At 45.4% G+C, this 22,446-nt stretch overlaps 3 protein-coding genes across 7 annotated transcripts; 2 read left to right on the plus strand and 1 right to left on the minus strand.

Annotated features, from left to right (window-relative positions):
* The first annotated feature begins 732 nt into the window (after positions 1-732).
* On the plus strand, positions 733-4,007 carry LOC131208687 (uncharacterized). Of its 3 annotated transcripts, XM_058201505.1 has the most exons (4): positions 733-858; positions 1,132-1,272; positions 1,423-1,718; positions 1,859-4,007. In XM_058201505.1, exons 3-4 carry the CDS (start codon positions 1,519-1,521, stop codon positions 3,876-3,878), a joined length of 2,220 nt encoding a protein of 739 aa, XP_058057488.1. In that variant the 5' UTR covers positions 733-858; positions 1,132-1,272; positions 1,423-1,518; the 3' UTR covers positions 3,879-4,007. The 3 variants fall into 3 exon arrangements, with proteins under 3 accessions (XP_058057488.1, XP_058057487.1, XP_058057489.1); XM_058201504.1 differs by having other exon boundaries at positions 743-1,145; XM_058201506.1 differs by lacking the exon at positions 1,132-1,272 and having other exon boundaries at positions 761-858.
* Positions 4,008-4,090: 83 nt separating this feature from the next.
* On the minus strand, positions 4,091-5,439 carry LOC131211417 (mitochondrial import inner membrane translocase subunit TIM50-C-like). Its single transcript, XM_058204869.1, has 2 exons — positions 5,238-5,439; positions 4,091-5,165 (listed from the first exon to the last, which is right to left on the minus strand). Exons 1-2 carry the CDS (start codon positions 5,437-5,439, stop codon positions 4,123-4,125), a joined length of 1,245 nt encoding a protein of 414 aa, XP_058060852.1. The 3' UTR covers positions 4,091-4,122.
* A 454-nt stretch (positions 5,440-5,893) lies between these two features.
* LOC131211837 (tyrosine-protein phosphatase non-receptor type 9) lies at positions 5,894-22,441 on the plus strand. 3 transcript variants are annotated; one of them, XM_058205473.1, is made up of 8 exons: positions 5,894-6,159; positions 6,229-6,799; positions 11,358-11,591; positions 12,342-12,572; positions 17,952-18,160; positions 19,535-20,125; positions 20,193-20,583; positions 20,644-22,441. In XM_058205473.1, the coding sequence occupies exons 2-8, from the start codon at positions 6,785-6,787 to the stop codon at positions 21,076-21,078; spliced, it is 2,106 nt and encodes a 701-aa protein (XP_058061456.1). In that variant the 5' UTR covers positions 5,894-6,159; positions 6,229-6,784; the 3' UTR covers positions 21,079-22,441. The 3 variants fall into 3 exon arrangements, with proteins under 3 accessions (XP_058061456.1, XP_058061457.1, XP_058061455.1); XM_058205474.1 differs by having other exon boundaries at positions 6,233-6,799; XM_058205472.1 differs by lacking the exons at positions 5,894-6,159; positions 6,229-6,799 and adding an exon at positions 8,951-9,007.
* Positions 22,442-22,446: the final 5 nt, after the last annotated feature.

The raw sequence follows: 22,446 nt of genomic DNA on the forward strand, positions 1-22,446 counted from the left end.
CGCAAACGCGCAATCGGAAAGGGGTGAAACTTCCTTAAGAAAATTAGCTAAAGATTGAATATCAAGTAGCAATAAATCGTTCATGCGTCTTTTGTGCAAAGGTCATCCGACGGGGTGCGAAGAAGGGTAGATTTGCGAAAACAGGACTCGCCTGGTCCGGGAGGAATCTGGAGATGGTTGTTTTTCTTCGATAGCTTGCTTTCTTTTCAACTCATCGTCATTGAAAAAAACAACTTGAACGCCATCAAGACACCGGAAAGCTGAAACTGTTCGAACTCACAATTAAGAAAAGGGAAACTAGGAAATCCCCAAACAAACTACGAGATCAAAATTTGTTTGAAAAACCAAACGAAACCGAAATAAACATATTTGAGTTCAGGAAAAATCTACGGAATTTTTCGAAGGTTTTGGTTAAATTCAACATTTTATGCGTAATACACGCGTTCTAAGTAACCTGTTTTAACCCGTTATTAAAAGTATTGACCCTCGAAATTTTTAAATGTTTTCTTCCTTTTTCTATTTTTTCTATAATCTCGGAAAAGTTGTTATCTTGGATAAGTTATTTTTCTATAATCGCTGAAAATTATAGCATTACTAAACACAGCTGCTGCCATCTACCGTCGCATATGCGAATGAAATGAATGCTGGGTTTCAGTTTGAATCATGCAATATAAACCAGATGCTAATTTGCGTTCTGTCAAAAACATATTCTTTCTTTCTCTTATTTGTTTTGCCAAAAACTTGTTGGCAAAATGTTTTTATTTAACTGTTGATAAATTTATCTTTACACAATTATTCTCTTACGTTAACCTTTTAAATGTGAATCAAGTTATTCTTCGTAAGATCTGAATTGAACCGGTAAACAACACACACACACACACATAAATCTCTCACAGTCTGTTGTAATGCGTAAAAATGTAATGTTATCCACGGTGATGACGAACAAAAGGAAAAGGTGGTCGGTTCCGAATGTCGCAGTAACCAGTTAAGGTGCAAATCAAACAAAAACGCCCATTTCTTTCCGACGTGTACTTAAGTTCAATAAAACCAAAAACCGACTACCTAAACCAGCGAAACACATTATTTAGCGGCAACTAAGCACGCGGCAATAAAGTGTAAATATTTGCTTAGGCTACTTTGGACAGGTAAAACGGCATTTTAACACGTAACTCGTAAAGAAAACCCTTAGTACCCGTCGTCGTGCCACATGTCCCCGCCTTTGAAATCGCGTGGGATGCACATTTTCTGAACTTCAGTAATGCCTCCTCGAAGGTGAGAAATGGAGAGGACGCTAGGATTCTTACGCGAGCATAATTTTCTCTCTCGTCCCATGTTCTACCGGGGAGGTCATCTCCGTCTTCAGTTTACAACCAGCGGGAAAAGAGGAAAAAAGGTACTAATTTATAAATATCTCCCTCCCAGAACGATCATCGTTTCAGCCGACACGATCCTCGGATGTAGTTGCACGCCAACAAGTGAACACATTTTATAACAGTCGTACGCCATCGTTGGCACAAGATGGATCAATCGGAAAACAAAGAATCGTTGGATGAAACACTGACCAGTTCGGTTAGCTCCGAAGATTCCGAGAGCTGGACGCTACTCGGAAAGGAAACCGAAGCTGCGAGCAAAGACATGCCCGAGGAAACCAGTGGAGTGCAAGTCATTGAATCAGACGAAAGGGACGATCAACCGACACCCGAAAAGCGGAATGCTGAGTGAGTAATATGCGTCAGTCGCTTAACCTTTGTTCCTTGGGATGATAAAATTAGACATTTCCGGAAGTGTGTTGTTTGACATGCCTTCACGAAGTGTAAAGCGTTCCTGAATTATGATAACTGATTTTACATATTTGCAGGTCTCAGCTGGACGAATCTTCCGATGGAATCAGTGTAATAAGTGAGAGCGATGCGGCCAGTTATGAGAAACTACAAGATGTAGATGAAGTCCTTGCTCCGACGGTGCATTTTCAACAAAAGATAGATCTAACTACCCCGACAGAATATGAACCGTTAACGCCACCATACACGCCGGATGACGCCCGGGCACCGCGTGACGAGCTGTACGATAACACGCTGCAAGTGCAACAAGCAGTCGCTGATCAGTCGCTTGAACCAATTCGATCGGTCGTTCCGGTTACGGTTAGCGGTGCCAGTTGGGTAATTTTTAGCGTACTGGCCACGGGCATGGCAGCCATTCTTCTGGGCAATTCAATGCGTCTGAACAGTCGAGTGAATGAAATCAACTTTGAGCACGAAAAACGGATCTCCGAGCTGGAGCTCGAAAACAACATATTGAAACAGGAGATGAGCAAGTTACGCCATCTCTACACGCGCTCGGAGCTGGACGAGCAAGTTCAGCAGGCTGAATTTGAGTGGATGACGAAGAGCGCGGAAAACAAACCAGATCCCGAACCGGAACCCGCCTCAGCTGTACCGTCACAACCAGTTCGAATAGTCCCTCCGCAGGACGCAGGAATTAAGAGGAAGGTCGTCTGGTCTGGTGATGAAGAGGAGCCGATGTTGATAGTGGACAAAGATTACGTTTTGCCGGCGTTTTGCTACAGTCAAGATTGGGCAGTACAAGATGATCTGTTTTTCGAGTACAGTGCCAAGTACTGCGATGTGAAGAAGCGAAAGATTGAGGCAAAGCAAAAAAAGGCCGAGTTACAAGACAAACGCAACTCCAAAGGGGAAAATTACAACAAATTTATCCACCCGAAACCATCTGAACCTGAACATCTGGCTGCTTCGGATCCCACGAAACCAGCCTCTCCATTCAACATCGACTACCAAAAAGCCTTCGACGCGATCAAGGCCGAGGGAAGTGTTATCGTTGAAGCATTGGGTAGCATTTTGGATCTTTCCCCTGAACCAGAGGAAATTCTTTCGGTAAAAAGCGCCATGGAAAGCCACACGCCGAACGATAATCTGGCTAAAGATGGCGTAATCTTTACACCAGATGGGCAGCAACACAGGCCAGCGAAAGCAACAGGTAACGGAGGGCCAAATACAGAGCAGGTGCCATCAAATGATCGTATGTATGGGGCCAGTGCAGAGGACAAGCAGTACCGTTCGAAAGAATTTTCCACCCAGAAAGAAGGTGGTAACGATCGTAAATCGGGAGCTGAAAGTGGTCGACGCGATCAGTACGCTGAAGACTTTTCTGGCGACGCCAAGTCTAAGAACGGAGAGCAACGAACACACGGGAGAAGGGATAGTGAGTTTGAAAGAAAACAAAAGCACGGAAATGGTAGATATTCCGAAGATGGAGAGGACTATCGTAAAGGTAAGAAGAATGGTCACCAGAAGCCGAGTGAATTTAATCGGAAGCAGCATTCCGACGAGGATGAGGATGATCACCAACGAAAGAAGTTTGATCAACGTTACGATAGCCAGAAAGATAAACGACACGATCGCGATAATCACGATCATGGTAGTGGCAAGTATAGTCATAGGAAGGATAACGCCAACCGGCGCGATCGAGACCATCATGATCAAAGCAAATACCACAAGGACAATGACGATCGTCGTAGAAAGGACTCGGATGAAGGATCCTATTTACAGCAGTACAAGAGTGAAGAATCGACACATGGCAAATCGCAATTCAACGACGACCATCGCCATAATCAGCAGAGGCACAAGAAACACGATGAGTGGCATGAGGAGCGTTACAAGGGTAGGGAAGAATACCGCCGAAATGGTGGTAATCGGTATGATGAGCGAGGATCCGGAGAACGTTGGCAAGAGCGCATGAAAAAAGGGCGACAGGAAGCCAGGGAAGAACAGCGGAAAAAAATGAAGGAGCAGAACAACTGGTATTTGGAACGCGGCAATCAACGGGAAGAAGAACGTATCGTTCAACAACCTAATGTATAAAACTATTCTATAACCTCTTTGAAGCCAGAGTTTAATTCGTTACTAGAGAGCTTCACTTGAAATGTTGTACCGAGGGCTCGGTTAAACAGCTATAGGATGTACTGTCCATAATTCTCTGAATAAACGCTTATCATGTGATATAAAAAATCTACAGTAGCAGTTCCGTTCCATCATTCATAAACCCTTCGAACACGATCGATAACAGAAGCGAATTCCTATGAGCTTTATTCGTGTTCGCACTCATTCAACGGCCTCCGCCAAGGAAGCTGGGTCTCCATCGTTGTACCGCCGGCAGATTGCGCTGCTTCTCTTCCCGTTCCTGCTCCGCCAGCTGTTCGGCAAGTAGGCGTTGATTTTCTCGAAATTTGGCCAACGGATTGTCGAAAGATTTGTAGTACGTCATCACATCGCGCACGTCCTCAACCTCGGTCGTGGCGATCGTTACGAGCAGAGCCATCAGGTCAAATAGTCCCGAATCATCGTCGTTGCCAGTCCATCGGGGAATATTGAGCGTATTTTCGGGGTGCAGTTTGGTCGAGTTCGGATCCCAATCGACAACGATAACCTTGCTGAGGTCACGGTTGAGGTTATCCAAGTTTTTCACGTGGTGCCCATCGACAAAGTGCGTCGCATCGCGCACGAGACGGTACATGATGTAACCGCGTGGATCGAGGGCATCCAAAATGGGAAACACCGTCATGCCTTGGTCCGCCGTGAACACGACAATTTCAAAATTGGCCGCAAGCGTTTCCAGAAACTTGTCCACCCCGGGACGTTTTTTGAATCGCCACCCAGTTTGATAGGTCCAATCCGGGTGCACTAGAACGTCCTTCATTTCCAGCACGACCGTGTACGGTGGTTGAGCGTACGGATACTTCAGCGGGTCCGGCAGGAGTTTCTCGCGAGACGGTTCCTGTATCATTTTTTGGTAGTACGTCATCGATTTCCACATCCGTTTGCAGTACTGCTGAAACGTTGGCAGTCCCGTAAACTCGTCCTCGATAAGGTTGCCCTCCGCATCCCGATCGGGTGCGCCGAATATCCAAACCGAATACACACAGAAAGCCGACACCGAAAAGCCGAAGAAGACGAATCCAAACTTCATCCGTTTCCAGGACGATTCCTTTTCCTTCTTTTCGTCTTCTTCCTGTTTCCGTTGCTTTTCTTGCCGCGCCTCATCTTCCACGTTTTCAACGGCCGTCTGAGGGAATAGTTTGGTCAGTAGCTGCGGCGTGGCGATACTCTGGTCTCGTTGTGCGTTGCCGGCTTTTCGTTGTGCGTTGCCGGCTGCAAAGCGGAACAGAGAGAAAACAAGATTACACAATCTGCGCGGCCAGAAAACCATGGGTCGATACATACAATCCGCCGAATAGAGCCGGGTCTGCCGGCACTGGAGCGAAGGACGAAGCCATTGTGGACGTGTCCTGTTTTCCGGCCACGAATGAAAGTATCCTTGAGTTAGACGATAATATGCGGCATTCGAACTAGTTTTAAGAAACGTGTTTGTTTGAATAAGGCAGAATTGTTTTACAATTCTGCTGCACAAATGTCTCGAGACCATTTTTACTGTTTTGACGTTTACTGTGCCCGTTGTAAATTGTACTGTTTTGCTCCAATGAAAACTCTACGCGTTATGTCAAAGCAAATGTCACTTTTACTGCGGTGCCACATGAACCGTAAATCCGAGCATAAAAACGTTTTCGTGTGGCAGAAAACAGAAGAGAAATAAATTGATTTCTGAATATCTTTTTCTGTTTTTTAGATTTTGTTGCTATATCAGCAAATAACAACATATATTAACATCTGCTTGGCTTTAACAGTTTTTACGTGTCCACTGAGGCATAAACGTTTTGACACAAGCGCAAACAGTTTGGCATTTATCTGAAATGTAAGATCGTTTATGTACGACCCGTGTGGCGGCCCAGTATTGCAAGTAAAATTTCGTTCTCGACTAATATTAATATTGTGGTTCGTCATATTCGTGTGAACTTTGAAAACAAAAGTAAAATGGAAATGGAACAATAAGTAGTACACTAAGTTCAGCATACTCTCGTGTTGCCTTCTGCCCTGCAACAGCAATTTCCATGCCCAAGGACGATTTTGTTGATCGGTTGCCGCAAGAACCAAACGATTGTGAATGCTGCTTGGAAAGCGAACCGCAATAGCGCGGCAAGGCTAGAGAATCATTCGTAAGTTGTTCGATTGGCGCTGGCAAACACCGACTTTCCGGCAAGTTAGCACACCTTTCGATTAAGCCTTTGGTCGACCAGATACCAAGCATGTGAGTGTGTATCAGAACGCGGAGAAAATTGCTCAACAAATCGATAACATTCCATTGGTTCGCTTCCAGATAGACGGCCACTCACGGTTCCCATCAACGTGGCGCGGGCTGCTTGTTTTGTTTGTGTGCTTTATTCATCAACGAAGAACAAAGTGAAGAAGATCCAGATCCTAAATTGTAACCTAGAACGGACTGTCTGAACCCGTTGTGGCAGCCAACTGGCTAATCAGTCATTGTCAGACTGGTCACTCGCGCTGTGCTTGTATAGCGGTTTTGAGCGATAAGCTATCGTCTTTATCACCGAGTGGTACTATCAGTTGGAGGTGTCCCGCACTGTCTGGGGGTTTTCTATGTGTTTTCGCATTCGGAGTATGTTTGCGAGTGTTCAGCGTATACATGCGTCTACAAAGCTGGTTGAAGGGGCAAGTTTGTGCAAGAAATAATATGGTGTGGCCGATGATTCAAAAGTGGACGGCACTGTGAGCGTAAACAACATCGACCATTTGCCTGCCTAAATCGCAAACAATCACGCAACCCAGCAATCTCTAACTAACACAGCCATAACCCAGCAGCATACACGAATCGAATCTGGCACACTGTCGGACCATTTCATCTGCGAGCTAAAATGGCACAGGAAACGGTGAGTGCGAAACGACTTCCGCCAGGATCTGCTGGCTTGCTTAAACATTACGCTTTCGCCCATGTTGTTCTTGAGAAATATACAAAACATTCTTAATCCAATCCAGTTAATCCATTGCCAGTCAGGTGGTGGCAATCGCGCTTCAGAATGGACGTCTTCTGCTTCTAGTTAAGCGGTGCTATCGAAGTTATTGGCGAATTCATAGTATCCTCTAATCTGTCATTCACACCAACAAGGTGCACACAAACAACTGTACAGCTTCTAAGTGTATCATGAGGCGGTAACGTTGGCAACCACTTAACTCCTCAGCTCCAAAACCAACTTACGAAGTACACTTTTCTATACTTTTGAGCGCGTATGAACTATCATGCCCGATGCCGGATATCCGAGATCGATCCTACGACCGATCGACTATTACAATCAAAACCGCAAACTTGATTTCTACCAAGGTTGAATTGTGGAAATAAAACAAACGTACATCGGATGTTCACTTCAACATGTTCACATCACGTACGAGTAACATGGAACGAAATGAATGAAAATCGAGGAAAACTTAATTTCAATGTTTTTAAGCCAAATTGTATACCGTTGACCGTTGTTTCAATCTTGCTTTATCGAATGATATCATCTTGCAGACACGATCAGTAATAAGTTAGAACCATTATCTTCTGTTTCATTGTGGAGCCGTTGCGTCCGTTTTCGTCCGGTTTTCTTTCTTCAATTCCTTGTACTTCCGTTCGTATATTTTTCTGCAGTATGCCATGTGTCTCCTTGCATTCGGAATGATCCTTAGCAACATAAGGAGGATACATCTGAAATTCAAGCGTTTCCTCTAAATAATAGCTAGAGTAGCCTGATCGTGATCTTCACGATCGCAGCACGCCAAGAAAAGAAAAAGCATGCCAAAGCAAAAGCCTAGGAACACTAACACCAAAAAGGACTATAGTTTTTGCTCTAAATTTTCATCGAAACACAAATGAAATACGAAGCACAGAGGGAGAGAGAGAACGGAGAGGATGACTTTAGAGAGAGAAAGAAGCACAGCAAAATTGGCCAGCGAGGGAGAATTACTCATGTGGCAAAAACGTTTTGCCTCGTAAGCTCTCGTAAATTCTACTTGAACCCACTTTGTTTGCATAATGGCTATCGGGCGCCTGTAACCCTTATGGAGAGGATCATTCGATAAGCTACGTTCACGGGGTCACGGGTTGGGAGTGATCTCTTTTGCTCTCCGCTAAAACGGTATATTGACGACGACGCACCGCGACACCAAGAAGAAACGCAGAAACTCGATCTCTATCGCTCTTGTGTGATCGCGGGTCTTCTTTCTTTGCCTCGCTGGTGGCTGGAGTTTTCCTGGAACGGGCACGTTGATGCGTCTCAGCACACACATACATGTACAAACGCCGTTTCCTATTTGAGCATACTTCCGTTGATGTAGTGATGATGCTGCTGCTGCTGCTGCGGACATGTGCAGCGCACACGCCGTTTGGCAGTGAAAGAAAGAAAGCCATTTCTTTTCAGTGGCTCAACGGCGCTGTGAGGCGTTTGCCTGTGCGCGATCTCCAGTGGTGGGCGATGGCAGTTTGCGGCCAAAAACTTAAGCTACAATACAAATAGTTGACACAACTTGGTTTGGCGCATTCAGAAGGATACAAGATCCAACGGTGATCGGTCAAAGAAGCGTAAGGTCCACAGATGATCTTCCGAAGGGGTGTTCTTTTTTCTGCTTTACGAATGTTGAATCCCTCAAGTGTGAGTGCAAGTGTAATTGGTCCACGCTAGTTTCTGGCGGAACATCGGCTTGCGGTTCGGCCGTGTTAGCAACTCTGCCTAAGGCTAAGAAGAGTGCCTTAAATGCTGCAGTTTGTGGCCCCTAGAAGAAATGGAGCAACATGTGAAAGTGAAACATCGCAAGCGTTATTTTATTAGGGTGCACTAGTGGCCGTTGTCGATCACAGTTACGATCGTATGCTGTATGAAAATGTTCGATTTTTTCCCTTCGGTGTTCTCCGCTCTGTGCTACTGTGCTACCCTTTGTCGGTGAAACCGAAATAAAATTCGCAACTGCAGTTTGTAGTGGTGCTGTATCTGTGGAATATGTGATATTGTTTTCCAATCGTGCCAAATCGAATTACATTTGGTGTGATAATGAAGAAAAAGAACAAGGTCACCGTAATGGATCTTATTCTGCTGTGGGCGTTGAAGGTACCGTTGCTTGTGGTCTCTATTTGTTTAATGTTTTTAGAAAGTATAGTATGTATTCCAAAAGACTAAATTTTTATTGGAAATAAGAGTAAAATAAAACTTTCTCCGTGATACGGGGTGATTCGTTCATTTTATAGTACTCTGACCTTAACGTTTGAGCTCTAACAACTAGTGACAATAAACAAATATCTATTTTATGTTCATCTTCTACGGTTCACTGCGTTCGTGGAAAGTGGTTAACGGGAAACAAAAACCGAAAGATAAACGACGCAAAAAGGAGATCGTAGTGCATTTAGAGAGCAGAAGTCGTTTGCCAATACGCTTGTGAATTGAAAGAATTGTTCGCCATGAAATTATAATAACATTCGTGTTACTGATTAATATCTCTTCTCGGAAAGGGCCAAACATTGTTGAAAGTAGCCTTCCGACGCAAACAGGAAGCTGTAATTTGTCCCTCTCTGATAGCATCCGCGAGACTGCATCCGGTCAGGAGGCAACCAGCATTGCAACAATTCCGATATCAACCTTTCAGTCAGTGTGACCTATTTTTGAGGCATATTCAAATGAAACGCTATTCTCAAACGGAGATCAGGAATAGCATGAAGCCGAACCAGTTGCCTGATGCAGCAGAACATGCTCGCATCTCCGCTTCCGTCGGTAGCATTTGGCAGCATACGAAACTACTCTCCCGGAGCAGCAGAGCTTGGCAGTGGCGTGAGGCGCAGGAGAAAAGCGAAACGAATATAGTCAACCTGCTATCGTTGGCCATAACCTGCTTTTCCCGTTCATGGTAGTTTCATCCGCCGTCGTATTGTCGCTTCGAATATGTGTAGTTGCCGGGCTCGTTCTAGGGAACTCGTGGAAATATTAACGAAAGCTACCGGCCGGCGTTTGTAGGTCGTATCCTTTATAAGACAATCAAATGTTTTTTTTCCAGATTTTCGTTGACTCAGTCAGTACCCATCGTCAAGCAAGCGAAGAGCCTAGCTTCAAGGCATTCGGATATGTCGGTCAATAAACGGGTTCGCATGACTTTGGTCGACTAGTTTTCTGTTCGGCTGGGCAGTACTGGGCGCGGCCACTGTCGAAGGAGTGCACTTGAATAGCGGATTAGCTTTTTTGTACTGTTTTAACCTTCCTTTTTGTGAACACCTGTTTTCTTGGCCAATAACAATATGAAGCCGTTTTTTACGCACTTTTTGATCGGTTAGTGAATAAAAATGGAAAAATAGGTGTAGTCTCTATGGACGACAGATACGAGTGGCCAGCACGGCATTAGTTTTGGCCTTGCAAACGTTGTTCTCCATGACGGGCCGCGGGCAGAAAGCAAATGAATGTGGCTGAGTTTGTCTAAAACTTTCTTTTGCTCTCGAGATTACCATCGGCAGCCTGTCCGCGCCGGAACCTCTCCAAAATCCAATTGCCGATCGCTATTGCAATCACGAAAGCAGCCAACACACTGAATGACCTCAGCTCGCGGCCCGTCTGTGCTTTGCGGGAGTACTCCGATTTCGTACCGTTATGCAGCTGCCAGCCAGAGATGGACGAGCTTGGGGAGCTTGCTTGCGTGTGTCTGGATTCGCGGTCGGCCGCCATCATCGGGAAGTGTTCAATTTTTCCGCCGTTTTCGCTGGCTCCAATCGCCTTTTCTCTGATCGCCTAATCTACTTCTGCGCTTCTTGCCTTGCCTCGCCACCGGTGGAAGTAACACAAAACATCTGACTGATAATTATTGGGCCATCCATCGAAGCGACGCCGATATTCGACGGTGGCGCGTTGATCCGAGTCTCAGAGTACCATGTAATCAGCGCGGTTGCTGCTGTGCATACACATGTGAGCCGAAAATAGGGAAGTTGTTGTTTTGTTAATCGCTAATTTGTAACAGAGGGACGAGAAACGGAAAGCAACCCCGCAATGGACGCGGAAGTGCGATCAACGCATAATTTTGCTCACCGAATTTCTCTTTGGCCGCGGCGCGTCGAGGTGTATCAGCAAAAACGCATTTGCTTACATCGCACATGGGTACTCGGCACTTTCAGGCGTTATTGCCCATGATATGAAGACGTTCGGAATCGAGAAGACGGAACCAGTAACCAAAAAAGTATGTTGCCTGTTCCGGTTCAGCTCAATTGCGCACATCCAAAAACGTTGTGCCCTAGAAACGAAACACGAAGGTTCATATCGGTCATCCCCGTTTTTCTGCGGCTTTTTGAGGTTAATGGCGGGGACTGGACTCGTTTTGACATTGTTGCAATTTGTGTGGTGTTTGAACTTCCACCATTTCTTTTGCGTTTCTTCAGATGAACCAAATGTCGGGTCTAATCAAAGATTCTTTTTCTTTCGTCCACAGGCTGTGAAACAGTTTATCGATAGGATCAATAGCTCAAACAACGATCCAAACCGGAAAGCTGTAACCCCCGCGGTGGCCACAAGGTTCCTGTTGGCTCGCAAATATGACATCGCGAGGGCGTTGGCTCTTTACGAGCAACACGAGCTAATCCGGCAACGGGAAGGGCTGTACGGGTTCGATCCGATGGTCGATCCTCTGCGGGCGGAACTGGAGACGGGAAAGTTTACGATATTGGTGAGTACCCGGGCGTAGGACAGACCTGTTGAAGCAATGCTTAATAGACAATTCATTTCGTTTGTCCTAAGAGGAGGAAGGAAATGCCATTAAACGTACCCATTGCTCGCCGTGGCCGTTGTTCAAACGTGCGCAGAAAGAGCTTCGGCGTTCGATTTTCGGCCTACAACAAGTGTGGAGAAAGTTTAAATGCGCTTGGCGCCACTTTCGCACCTTACTTCTCTGTGGCACCACTCGGTGCGTGGATATCATCATCTGATTCATCAACCTTGCCGTCGTAATAAACTGACAAGTAATGTGTTCGCGCTTCGCCAGAAATGGATAGGGCGGAGCACACGCGCACACCAGCCCACAGCGCTGTAGATGGCCATCGCGGCGGAGTGCGCAAAACTCGTCGCGTCGTCAACGTCGCGAGTCCGCTTATTATTATTATTACGACTGCAGCGGCCGAAAGTTAAGCGCACCGCGAGAACCGAAACGCCGAAATCATCAAGCTCGTCGCGCCGCATACCGTTCCAAATCATCCGGGCGGATGCACGACATCCGCCCGATGGCTGAAGTCGCGGACTGTATCGTTTTCTGCCTTTGCTCCTCACACACGAAAGCCGTCCACGGACTGTATCGAGATTCGAATGTAGAGGCCATTAAACGTTGGTTCAGATCAATGGGGCTCGGTCCAATGCCCAACGTGCCTCGAAATATTATTAATCCATCTGTTATTTGGTTTTTGGTTCTACTTTCGCCTTCCAGCCTGGACGTGATGCTAGTGGCGCGGCGATCGCGATCTTTACCGCCAACCTGCACTGCCCGGTGACAGTGACCCATAAAACCACGCTGCAAGGCGTCGTCTATCAGCTGGACGTTGCTCTACAAAATACCGACACACAGAAGGCCGGTCTGGTGTTTATCTACGATATGAGCACCTCCAAGTATTCCAACTTTGATTACGATCTGTCGCAGAAAATTTTGACGTTGCTAAAGGTAGGTAAATCAATTGTACTAGTTGCTTAAGAAAGAGTCCGAAACTTCATTCAGCAATTGGTGACTCTCGCTATTTTCACCCTTGCTCGTGCGGTGGAGACTCACGTCCGGCACGAAATCACAAACCGCACACATCTTGGGTTAAGTAAGTTTATTCGAAAAACGGTCGTGTAACAAGAAGTTGCTAGTAGTGGTAGTGATGGTGACAGCAAATACTGTTGCGCGCCCACTAATCGCGCGAGAAGCCGGCAACCAACCTGGTCGCGCGGCCGCGACCCACAGTAGTTTAGTTGATTGGCGCATAGGTGCTCGAACACTTCGCGGCACTGCGTTGTGTGCGGAGCGTCATAATTCGGCTCGGGGAAGTGCCCTCGCCGCGGAGGTCTTACCGACGATGGGTATCATCATTGTTGGCGCGCGTTTGTGTGTGTTTCGTGTCCGGTATGTGTACGCAATGACACAATGCTGACGAGGGAAGTGATTGATTGAAGCACGCGGTTTATTGCGCACATATGTTTCGGGCTCTGGGTTAACAATCCCGTGCGATCCTCCGTTGTGCGGCGTGAATTGAAAGTTCTTCTCGTACACATGTGTTATCCCACACGTAGTCGCCGCGTGGGTTTGTGTTTTGAAAACCAATGAAAATTAAGGCGAATTAAACTGATATCATGTGGACGAGACCTTTGGCTTCTGAAAGTCGCCTGAACAGCGCTGCTTTGCTTGTCCCGTGCCCCTCTGGGTAAAGTGTTCTTTCGTATCATTTATTTGGTGCTATTTACTGCTAAGTATTGAACCATCACTTGTTTCATCCCCGAAGTGTTTGGTAGTATCGCGAACTGTTTCATTCGCTGTGTGCATTCTAATGTGGTGGTCCATTGTGTGTCGCGGGCAATGTTCTTAACAGAGGACTAGAAACAATTTAACGTGTGATGTCATGTAACTTGCGTCTGTTACTTTAACCGCCAACATCATTAAACACTCCATAATTGGTAGTGATGTGATTCGTGTGCCGCTGGAAACCCATTTGTTGCGATGCACACTTAATTAGTTCAGCGACTGCCGATTGAGAATGCATTGTTTTAGTCAACACACATGTAGGGTGTGCACTTGCGGATCACGTAGGAATCTGATCTCATTCGTGGTTTAGTTTTTTTTTCATTTCAAAATTGATGGTGATGTTATTAATATTCCTTGAACCGATTGTTCAAAGTTTTGTTACCCACACGGGAGTACCTCAACATGCATTTAAATGTGAAGTCAGCACATTGAGCATTTTGCAAACAGCAAAAAATGCACACGGTGAAATTGACTCACATAAAATGAATCTAGCCAGAAATCTTAATCATCTACTAAGAATGTGGCGGTCATGAACTTGATTGGACTACGATTTGAACGGCTTACGACTACAATTTCGAAATCACTGTTTGGGAATTAAACGAGAACGACAACACCAAAGAGATATTCGAGTGACATAGAAAAATTGTACTGCATTTTTAGTAGCGTTTTAGTGATTGTTTGTATTGAAGAGAAACATAGAGAGACACATTAAAGAACGAATTAATCAAGTTAGGCATCAATATTAACGCTAACGATTGCATACAACAATGTTGCAGTTTTGCTACAAATTTCTCACAACACTCAATGATCAATGTCAAAAATTAGTTTGTTGTGCAGTCGTTGTATTTCGCTTTTCGATTGCACGTGGTCCAGCAAATTCAAACCAGAGCAGCAGTGCTGCCATCTGGCACATTTTCCAATGACCAACTCAGGAAAATTTGGCCCTTTTCCCTCAAACAACGGCTTATCGATAAACTGACACGCTCGTTTGATGGTGTTGGTATTGGGTAGTTGCAAAATGCGCACGCGTTTCGCGGATGCAAATAGGCAGCTACACAAGTGTGCCATGTTTGTGTCCGTAGATATTTCGCGCGCACGCGTGTTTCAACGCACTTCGCATCGTTTGGCGCACAAATATTTACCAATACAAGCGCGACAGTGGACGCCACGTAGTGTGTGCACAGAGTGTGGTGCCCGGCAGGGGAAGAAAAGAGTAATTTGCGGTACCAAAAACAACCCTTAAAATTTTTGTCCTCAGTAGCAGGTTAGTGATTGTACAGCCACTTAGTCCTAGTTCCCGTCGTGCATTGCTCGGAATGTTCGGTTTTATAGGGTTTTGCTCCTATGGACTGTGAAAGATTTTCCTACATACACGAACATTGTCGAAACTTACGGTGATACAACGTGATACAAATCATCGAACGTCGTGTTTGAATGGCTTTAAATCTTGTTCGTTTCGTGCGGATGAAAAAGTAACACAATCAGAGGCATAGGCTGCGGCTACCGTGGGTGGGAAGCGCCTCAATTGCATCGAAGATTACTTTATAACTTAGTCAAAAGTAATGGTAATGGTCCGCATGGGGTTTCATTCTATTCAAACGAGAACTTCGGAAGAATTAGAATTTAGAGTTATGGTGGTGTCCTAAGTGTTGTGTATCGAGCACATCGAGATGGTCTGCTATCTACCAGCATCGCCTGACGGAGCGAAGCCGAAGATTGTGGAACATTGTGTGCTAGTTACAACCTGCAATAGTTTAATAGAAAATGTGAGGAAAGTTTAAAAGTCCACCTTGCTATCGGAGACATTTCGTGATGCTGCAAAGGAAGCGCAGACCGCAGCGAATAGAAATTACAGCAACGGACCTGTGCACATGTATTTGTGGCACAGGTGTGCGCAGTATATAGTGTGTTTGATTATTATTTCCGTCCCCACGCTTTTATGTTTGCTTCAGGAGCAAAATGCAAATGATGCTTGCGAAAAGCGACAACACTCTCGTTGCTATCCTAATTTAGATAAAAACAAAGTAATCATATTTATTTCAGGATACAATTTGTGTTGTGAGACTATTCTGATGTCCTCATTGTGGCCAAATTTTGTCAGTGTCAATTGTTTGCAAAGTGCGGCACGATGAACGGTACGGCCGGGTTAAATCAGCCAAATATGCTCTGATTCGCCGAAGCAAATAGAATCGAACGAGCAAGAGGATAAATTGTCAGTTTTGTGGCGAGAAGGAAGAACGCACACAATAGTTGTTGGTGCCTGTTGTCTCGGATACCTTGAACCAATTTGGTGGGTGTGAATCAGGTAACTATGGTGGACATTGTCCTTGTTCAAGGGCGCTGTTTGTTCGTAGATCAATGAATCAATTTCCTAGAGTATGGCAATAACGGTATAAATCTGCTACGACGTCATCTTTCGGCTATCGTCTTGGAAAGGTGTTGTTGTTGACGATTTAGTTTTTACGGGAAAGCAGCTCGTCGTAGGCTGCTTAGAGTGGAAAAAGGGGAAACCGTAGCTCACTGGTATCTAAAATTTGGGTTGATGCCAGTCCTAGACACGTTTGGTTCAGGCACCGAGTAAGCATAGAGCTGAAACGTGAATTCGGTCGCGCACTACCGTTGTATATTTTTAGCAAAACATTTTCTTTCACGAAAAGACTATAAGCCCGTACACCGTCGACGACTCATGCTTTAGTTGCGAAACAGATGATAGTATGAAAGCTAAATAGAGTTTTTTTTATTTGGAATAAAAAAACCTTTACTTTTAGCCATATTTTGGAGTACTAGGCGTCTCCATAGCTAACATACTTAATAAACACTTAATATCCTTCTGACGGATTGTGTGGCTTATCTAAGTTAGTTGACTGAAATCATGTAAAGTTAACACCTTTCACCTTACACTAGAATTTTTATGATAAATTTCCAAAAGAAATCGTTGTTTGGTTCAAAACTTGCAAACAAATTTTATGCTCAAAGCAATTTCCATGTTATGTCACATTCATCAAATCATTGTTTACCGGCAGCGAAAATATGAATTATAAAATTCGCTAAAATCAATAATAACGAAGTAGCTAAAAACCGGTTGCTTTTATAACCGAGAGGCAAACTAATGCTCTGCTCTGGGGCCTTGAGTCGTGTTCACCTGCTTATCGTAAACGATGTTTACCATGCGTGCCTTAGTAAAAAGTGGACACCAACAACAAATATGAAGGTGTAACAAGGACTGCGTGTTACTGCGACGAACATTTTCCTTCGAATTTTAACAAACACAAATATCACCAGCCATTCACCTATACACTTATGCACTACTCTTCCTTGCATTTCTACCTTGGTGAGTCATGCTACAGTTTTTGTACGAATTCCACAAAAAACGTGAATTTATGAATTAAAAGTCTGTAAACAGGATGGGGCCGTTTCCAGTTTTTCTTAATAGGATCTTCATAGGGTTTTTGCAATCAATCAACCTCTACTCTGCAAAAGAACACCCGTTTCACATCCGGTTGCAATTCTGTTTTCCTTCCTGCTCTGCTATCATTTTACTCTGATGCTCTGCCTTATGCATTACTGGAGTCTCAGCGTCGACCGCGGGATCAAACTTGACCTATTTCGTGGGCTATTTTTTGCGACCTGTCCCTTTCGGGGGAACTATGATTAAAAACAAACATACCCGTTCGATAGACAGGACGTTTGCTTGCAAATGTCCTCTTTCTTCTTTGCACCGTTCGCTAGCTATACTTTCGTTATGAAATCTGCCTTGGTGACGCTTTGAGGCGAGTGTTTCTAAGGTCGTGCTATTAACTGATTGAAAAATATAGATGTTGACAACAAGAAAAGTACTAGCCTTGTTGCGTGTTGGTAAAAGTGTGGCTTTTTTCTTCCTATTTATTATGCTAGCTTTGAAAAAAGGTGTTTCAATGGTTTGTTACAATACCGCAGTTCGCGTGCGATGCCCGCGTGTGATTGTTCTGTAGTTGTGCCTTCTTTTTCGCGCCTCTGCTCCCTCATTCGAAGGATTTATTTCACGAATCCTCGTAGTCCTTTTTCGATTTGCTTCTCCGTTTTGAAATTTATTCACACAACCTCACCACCACAGGTAAAGGTCCCTTCATCTGGCATCTGCTGCGATGCGATGGCTCATGGCGCGCTTTAGTTCAGTGGCACAGCTGCTTCGAGAGAAGCGCTCTTGTCTGCGTCCACCCTGCCATATAACCGGTAAACCTTCCCGGGACTGTCGAGTGAGAGTAGAGCACACCGTCCGCAGAACCAGCAAGCCGGGTGTGCGAAGAAGGGATGCAGCGGCACGAATGAGAAATAAGGATATCTTTTGTGAATGCGTGTCATGTTTGCACAACTGTATTTCGCGTAGAACGCACGCGCATATGGTAGGGCACCGCGCACGTAGTCCGTTCGATGACCATCGATCTTATCTCAAAACAATTGAGCGTTTTGGGGTAATGTGGGTTCGGGAATTGGTACCTCTTTGGTCAAGTTAAAGTTTAAACAAATTGATATTTTATGTGCATTTCTTCTTTTCTTTCGCAGGGTGGCTATCCGGCGCGGCTGAAAAAAGTTCTCATCGTTACGGCGCCGCTTTGGTTCAAGGCACCGTTTAAAATACTTCGACTGTTCGTGCGCGAGAAATTAAGAGAACGCGTGTTTACGGTCTCGATACCGCAGCTAAGCCTGCATGTTCCTCGTGAGTCTCTTCCAGTTCGATTAGGCGGAACGTTAGAAGTCGACCATTCCTCATGGTGAGTAGAAGCAGTTTCGCGTTGAGAGGCCAACATTTTTGGGATTTTTCGTGTCCTTCCTTGTGTCGTTGGTGGTGGGTTGATCGGGTGGTAAACCGAGCACCGTGGTGGACTCCAGGCGTGCTTGATTAGTGTTTCCGCTCGTTTCTGTGTTTCTGTGTCGTGCAAGTGTGGGCACCAGATTTCGACCCAGGATACAGTAGGTGGTTGAAGGTGGGATTTTTAATATTGGACAGTCTTGACACTCTTCGCTCGAGGACCAGTGCGGTTGATGCGTCCGACGTGTATGCCTTTTTCTAAAACCTCTCAACCGTCACGATATTCTCCTATAAAAATCGACATCTCCTTCCGCAGGATGCACAAATCATACAGATTCTGGGTGTTGGACTGCGTCATTTGTTGTGCATGCCAAGTTTAAGGTAAAGCGATTTAAATCTTTCTCCTCGTCACCACCTTAGAGACACATTGCATTACTTATTTCGTGCTATCATGTTGTCCACCATCAATCGGTCCAACCACACTGATATATTCATACACGTATTCCGTTATTTTTCTTCTTGAGCCGGATTTTCGGGGGTCAAAACAGAAGTCATTGCGTAGCTAAGGACATCATAACCTTGTCAACTGATTCATTAAGAACGTAGAAAAATAATCATGGAATAGCCCTTGAATAACCCGGAAAAAGTAAGAGAATGCGGAGAAGCACAGAAATAGATAATTTATAATGATTACTGTACATACCAAGGACTCGTTATTTCGGTTAACGTTTACCTCTTGACACGTGCACGAGTCATGATTTGTACGCCAGTTGAATCGTGTTTCGGAGTTCATTTGCGTGATAAAACGCCGCAGCTATTTGATCCCAGAAGTAAATAGTAGAGGTAGCGTGCGCTCCTTGTGTGCGATCGATTATTGCTTGAACGGGTTCAAGGACCAAACATTATTCAATGCCTCTGTCAAGGTTTCCTCGCTTATTGAGGATACAGCTGGTCTCGGTGTCAGGTCATTAGGGCCGGAAGTGAAGAAAAAGCGTGTTTTCGTTCCGCCCATCCTACCGGTGTAATGTATATTCGATGTGATCATCGTCGTCGGAATCAAGCAATGCGCTCCTCGAAGTGGTACGATGGCACACATATTACGTTCGTTTTAATTTGGTTCGACCCTTTCATTAGGCTTCAGATCATTCGTCTATGGTTTCGTTGTGTGCTTGTCTCTGTTGTTATAGTTTTGGCTGCTACCACGACATCACGACATAACATCATGTTGTTTTCATACACAGATACGCGCAACGGAGGACGGCGGCAGCATATTTTGTGGGTTTCTGGGAACCACATCGAATACTAATGTTTATGCCCACTCTCTTGGCTATTGTAGGTTGCTGCATTGTTACAAATCGATGACGAATCGTGAGGACGAACTAATTGCCACAACCGGGCATCAGCAGCAACAGCAACAGTTGTCCGGTGAGCAGACCACCAGTCCGTCGGTTGCGGTGAGCAGCACTAGTCCCGTGATGGGAAGCGCCGGAATAACGGCGATTGCTACCGGTGTGTCTGCACTGGATGCTCACAACTCACTGACGTGTGCGCCGAATACGACGGACTTGGCTAGTGTGGATTATAACCACCGAACAGCATCTCCATTACCGCATGGCAATGGCACACTCCTAGATGATCATCACATAGGTGTGGAGAATAGTAGTGATATTGCTGCCGCGGGCGTCAACCATCTCTCGGAGCACCACCACCATCAGCACACGGCCACCAGCGAGTTGTGGACGGAGAACCCACCGAGTAGCGCATCGTCCGGTTTCAGCGACGACGACAGCCTGGCAGGAGCGGAAGGTGATCCGAAAACGATCGACCAGATCGTGCAGATGGTTCGCGAGCGGGGCAAGCTGGGGCTGATTCGAGAGTATGCAGAAATTAAAGCTCGCGCACCGGATGGTACCTTCACGCATGCAAAGTACGTATTTATTCCTCTCGAAGGCTTTCGAGTACTTTCTCAACACCCTTTCTTCTGTCATTGATAGGCTGAGAAACAACCTGGCCAAGAACCGATATACGGATGTGCTGTGCTACGATCACAGTCGGGTGGTGCTGTCACAGGAGGACGACGATCCTTCGACGGACTACATCAATGCCAACTTTGTCGATGGGTACAAGCAGAAAAACGCTTACATTTCCACACAAGGCCCGTTGCCCAAAACGTCGTACGATTTTTGGCGGATGGTCTGGGAGCAGCACTGTTTGCTGATCGTTATGACGACCCGAGTGATGGAGCGGGGTCGGGCGAAGTGCGGCCAGTATTGGGAACCGATAGAAGCTGGCGTCTTTGAGTACGGTTGCTACCAAGTGCGGACAATGTCGATAGAAACCAACGAGGACTACACCGTAGTGGAGTTGGAAATAAGAAACACTAAGGTAAGATGTTCGAGCGTTGTCTCGACACGGCCAACTCACATCGTTTTGCCCGTTTTCCAGACTGATGAGGTGAGGTGCGTCTCGCACTGGCAGTTTACTAGCTGGCCAGATTACGGAGTGCCGTCATCGGCGAAGGCTATGCTAAACTTTTTGCAACGCGCTCGTGAGAAACAGGCGGAAATGGTGCGGTCATTAGGTGACCTATGGGCCGGCCATCCACGAGGGCCCCCCATAGTGGTACACTGTAGTGCCGGTATCGGTCGAACTGGGACCTTCATTACGCTAGATATCTGCATATCGCGCCTCGAGGATGTCGGGACGGCCGACATCAAGGGCACGGTAGAGAAAATTCGCTCCCAGCGAGCGTACTCGATCCAGATGCCGGATCAGTACGTGTTCTGTCATCTGGCTCTGATCGAGTACGCACTTTCTCGCTCAATGCTGCAGTCGGTGGATCTATCCGAGTTTGACGAGCGAGACGAAGAATCGGACTAAATCATCCGAACCGAACAAGGTAACACTCACTCACCAACCACGTCGTTTGCGCGAAGTGTGGTGCACATGCTATGCGATTTCGTTGAGACGCGGTCCAAAGGCAAGGAAATTAAGTTTTACTCGATTAAATTGCACCTACACCTGATAAATTATCGTAGTCAGTTCTAGATCCCAACGATAGTGAAACAAAACTAATTTTATCATTGGCCATTTTGTTTTGATTTCAATTTTCCCCTTTCAATGATTCGTTTGAATTCAATCAATCCCCTCAATGGTGGCATCATTATCGTTTTCGCAGTGCCAAGAAATTACGAAAGGCAGAATAAAGACAATGTTGGCCACTCGAAAGTCGCTGTTTGGTTTACCAATCGAAAAAGCATAACATGTGCCCACAACCGATATAAGCTCGCAGTTCAAAGAGTCCAATTAGATTTCATGTGACAGCAAGGGTGTCTCTTACAATCAAAAAACAACAACAGTTCCGGAAAATTGTACGATAATTTGAACTATTCTTTTGAAACATAGTATTTCTCAAAGTGGTAAACAAATTTAGGGAAAATAGATATCCTAAGTAAATACAAAGGTAAGAAATGCATCCAGTCCAGTGAAGTGCGAAAGAACGGAAAAATGTTGAAGTCCGCGCTGGTAGAACAGTAGTAGTGGCGGAGAGGCGTTCGCAGTCGGCACGGCGGAAGGCGCAAATAGAGAAAAGAAATCAAAGGTTATTTTTTCTATTTATTTTAACTTTAGAGGGAGAAAGGTAACTGCGAGTAAATATATAGACATAAACATATTTAAAATTAGACCAGTAACATGTGGACCGCGTCGGAAGCACGGTGTCGTGACGTGCTTGGAAATATCATTTACATGGGGAGAATAGTAGCGAAACAATAACTAAAGCGAATCGAAGCGACTCTGAGCACCGGAGCTCTTCTTTGCATTCTGATAGCAAACTGATAACGTACACACGATCGCGTGGGAGGGAACGAATTTGTTCTTCTATAGGGCAAATAATCAAATGGTATTGTCATTTAGCGTAAGCCAACTTAAAGTACTCAAAGCATTACCACCCCTTCTTTTCGTCCGAAGTCGCTAAACGGGGGCAGAGGTGATAACACTTTGTGCGTAGGAAGATGTGCCCCCACACGTTGCTGTTACTCATTTTTCCTACTCGTAGGGCACCAGTGATGCTGGGCACTGTATTAATGTTGGAAGTGGGAATAACGACACCGCATTCAGGCATTTCCGAGCTACTGCAAAGCGAGGTAATAATCACTAAAATCAGGCCGTCGATAGACACTGTGAGAGGACTAAATGAGGTTGAAAATATAGCCCTGACAACAAATAAATACTATTTTGCGTGCCTCT

This window comes from Anopheles bellator, chromosome 2, assembly GCF_943735745.2.
Source record: "Anopheles bellator chromosome 2, idAnoBellAS_SP24_06.2, whole genome shotgun sequence".
In the NCBI taxonomy this organism is placed as follows: Eukaryota; Metazoa; Arthropoda; class Insecta; order Diptera; family Culicidae; genus Anopheles; species Anopheles bellator.

What these genes read in the sequence shown, in the direction of transcription:
- LOC131208687 (XM_058201505.1), top strand. Translation starts at nt 1,519, where the DNA reads ATGGATCAATCGGAAAACAAAGAATCGTTGGATGAAACACTGACCAGT. An exon ending in CCCGAAAAGCGGAATGCTGA is followed by an intron (nt 1,719 to 1,858) that starts GTGAGTAATATG and finishes ACATATTTGCAG; the next exon opens with GTCTCAGCTGGACGAATCTT.
- LOC131211417 (XM_058204869.1), bottom strand. Translation starts at nt 5,439, where the DNA reads ATGGTCTCGAGACATTTGTGCAGCAGAATTGTAAAACAATTCTGCCTT. An exon ending in CCGGCTCTATTCGGCGGATT is followed by an intron (nt 5,166 to 5,237) that starts GTATGTATCGAC and finishes TCCGCTTTGCAG; the next exon opens with CCGGCAACGCACAACGAAAA.
- LOC131211837 (XM_058205472.1), top strand. Translation starts at nt 8,951, where the DNA reads ATGAAGAAAAAGAACAAGGTCACCGTAATGGATCTTATTCTGCTGTGG. An exon ending in TTCTGCTGTGGGCGTTGAAG is followed by an intron (nt 9,008 to 11,357) that starts GTACCGTTGCTT and finishes TTTCGTCCACAG; the next exon opens with GCTGTGAAACAGTTTATCGA. An exon ending in GGTACCTTCACGCATGCAAA is followed by an intron (nt 20,126 to 20,192) that starts GTACGTATTTAT and finishes TGTCATTGATAG; the next exon opens with GCTGAGAAACAACCTGGCCA.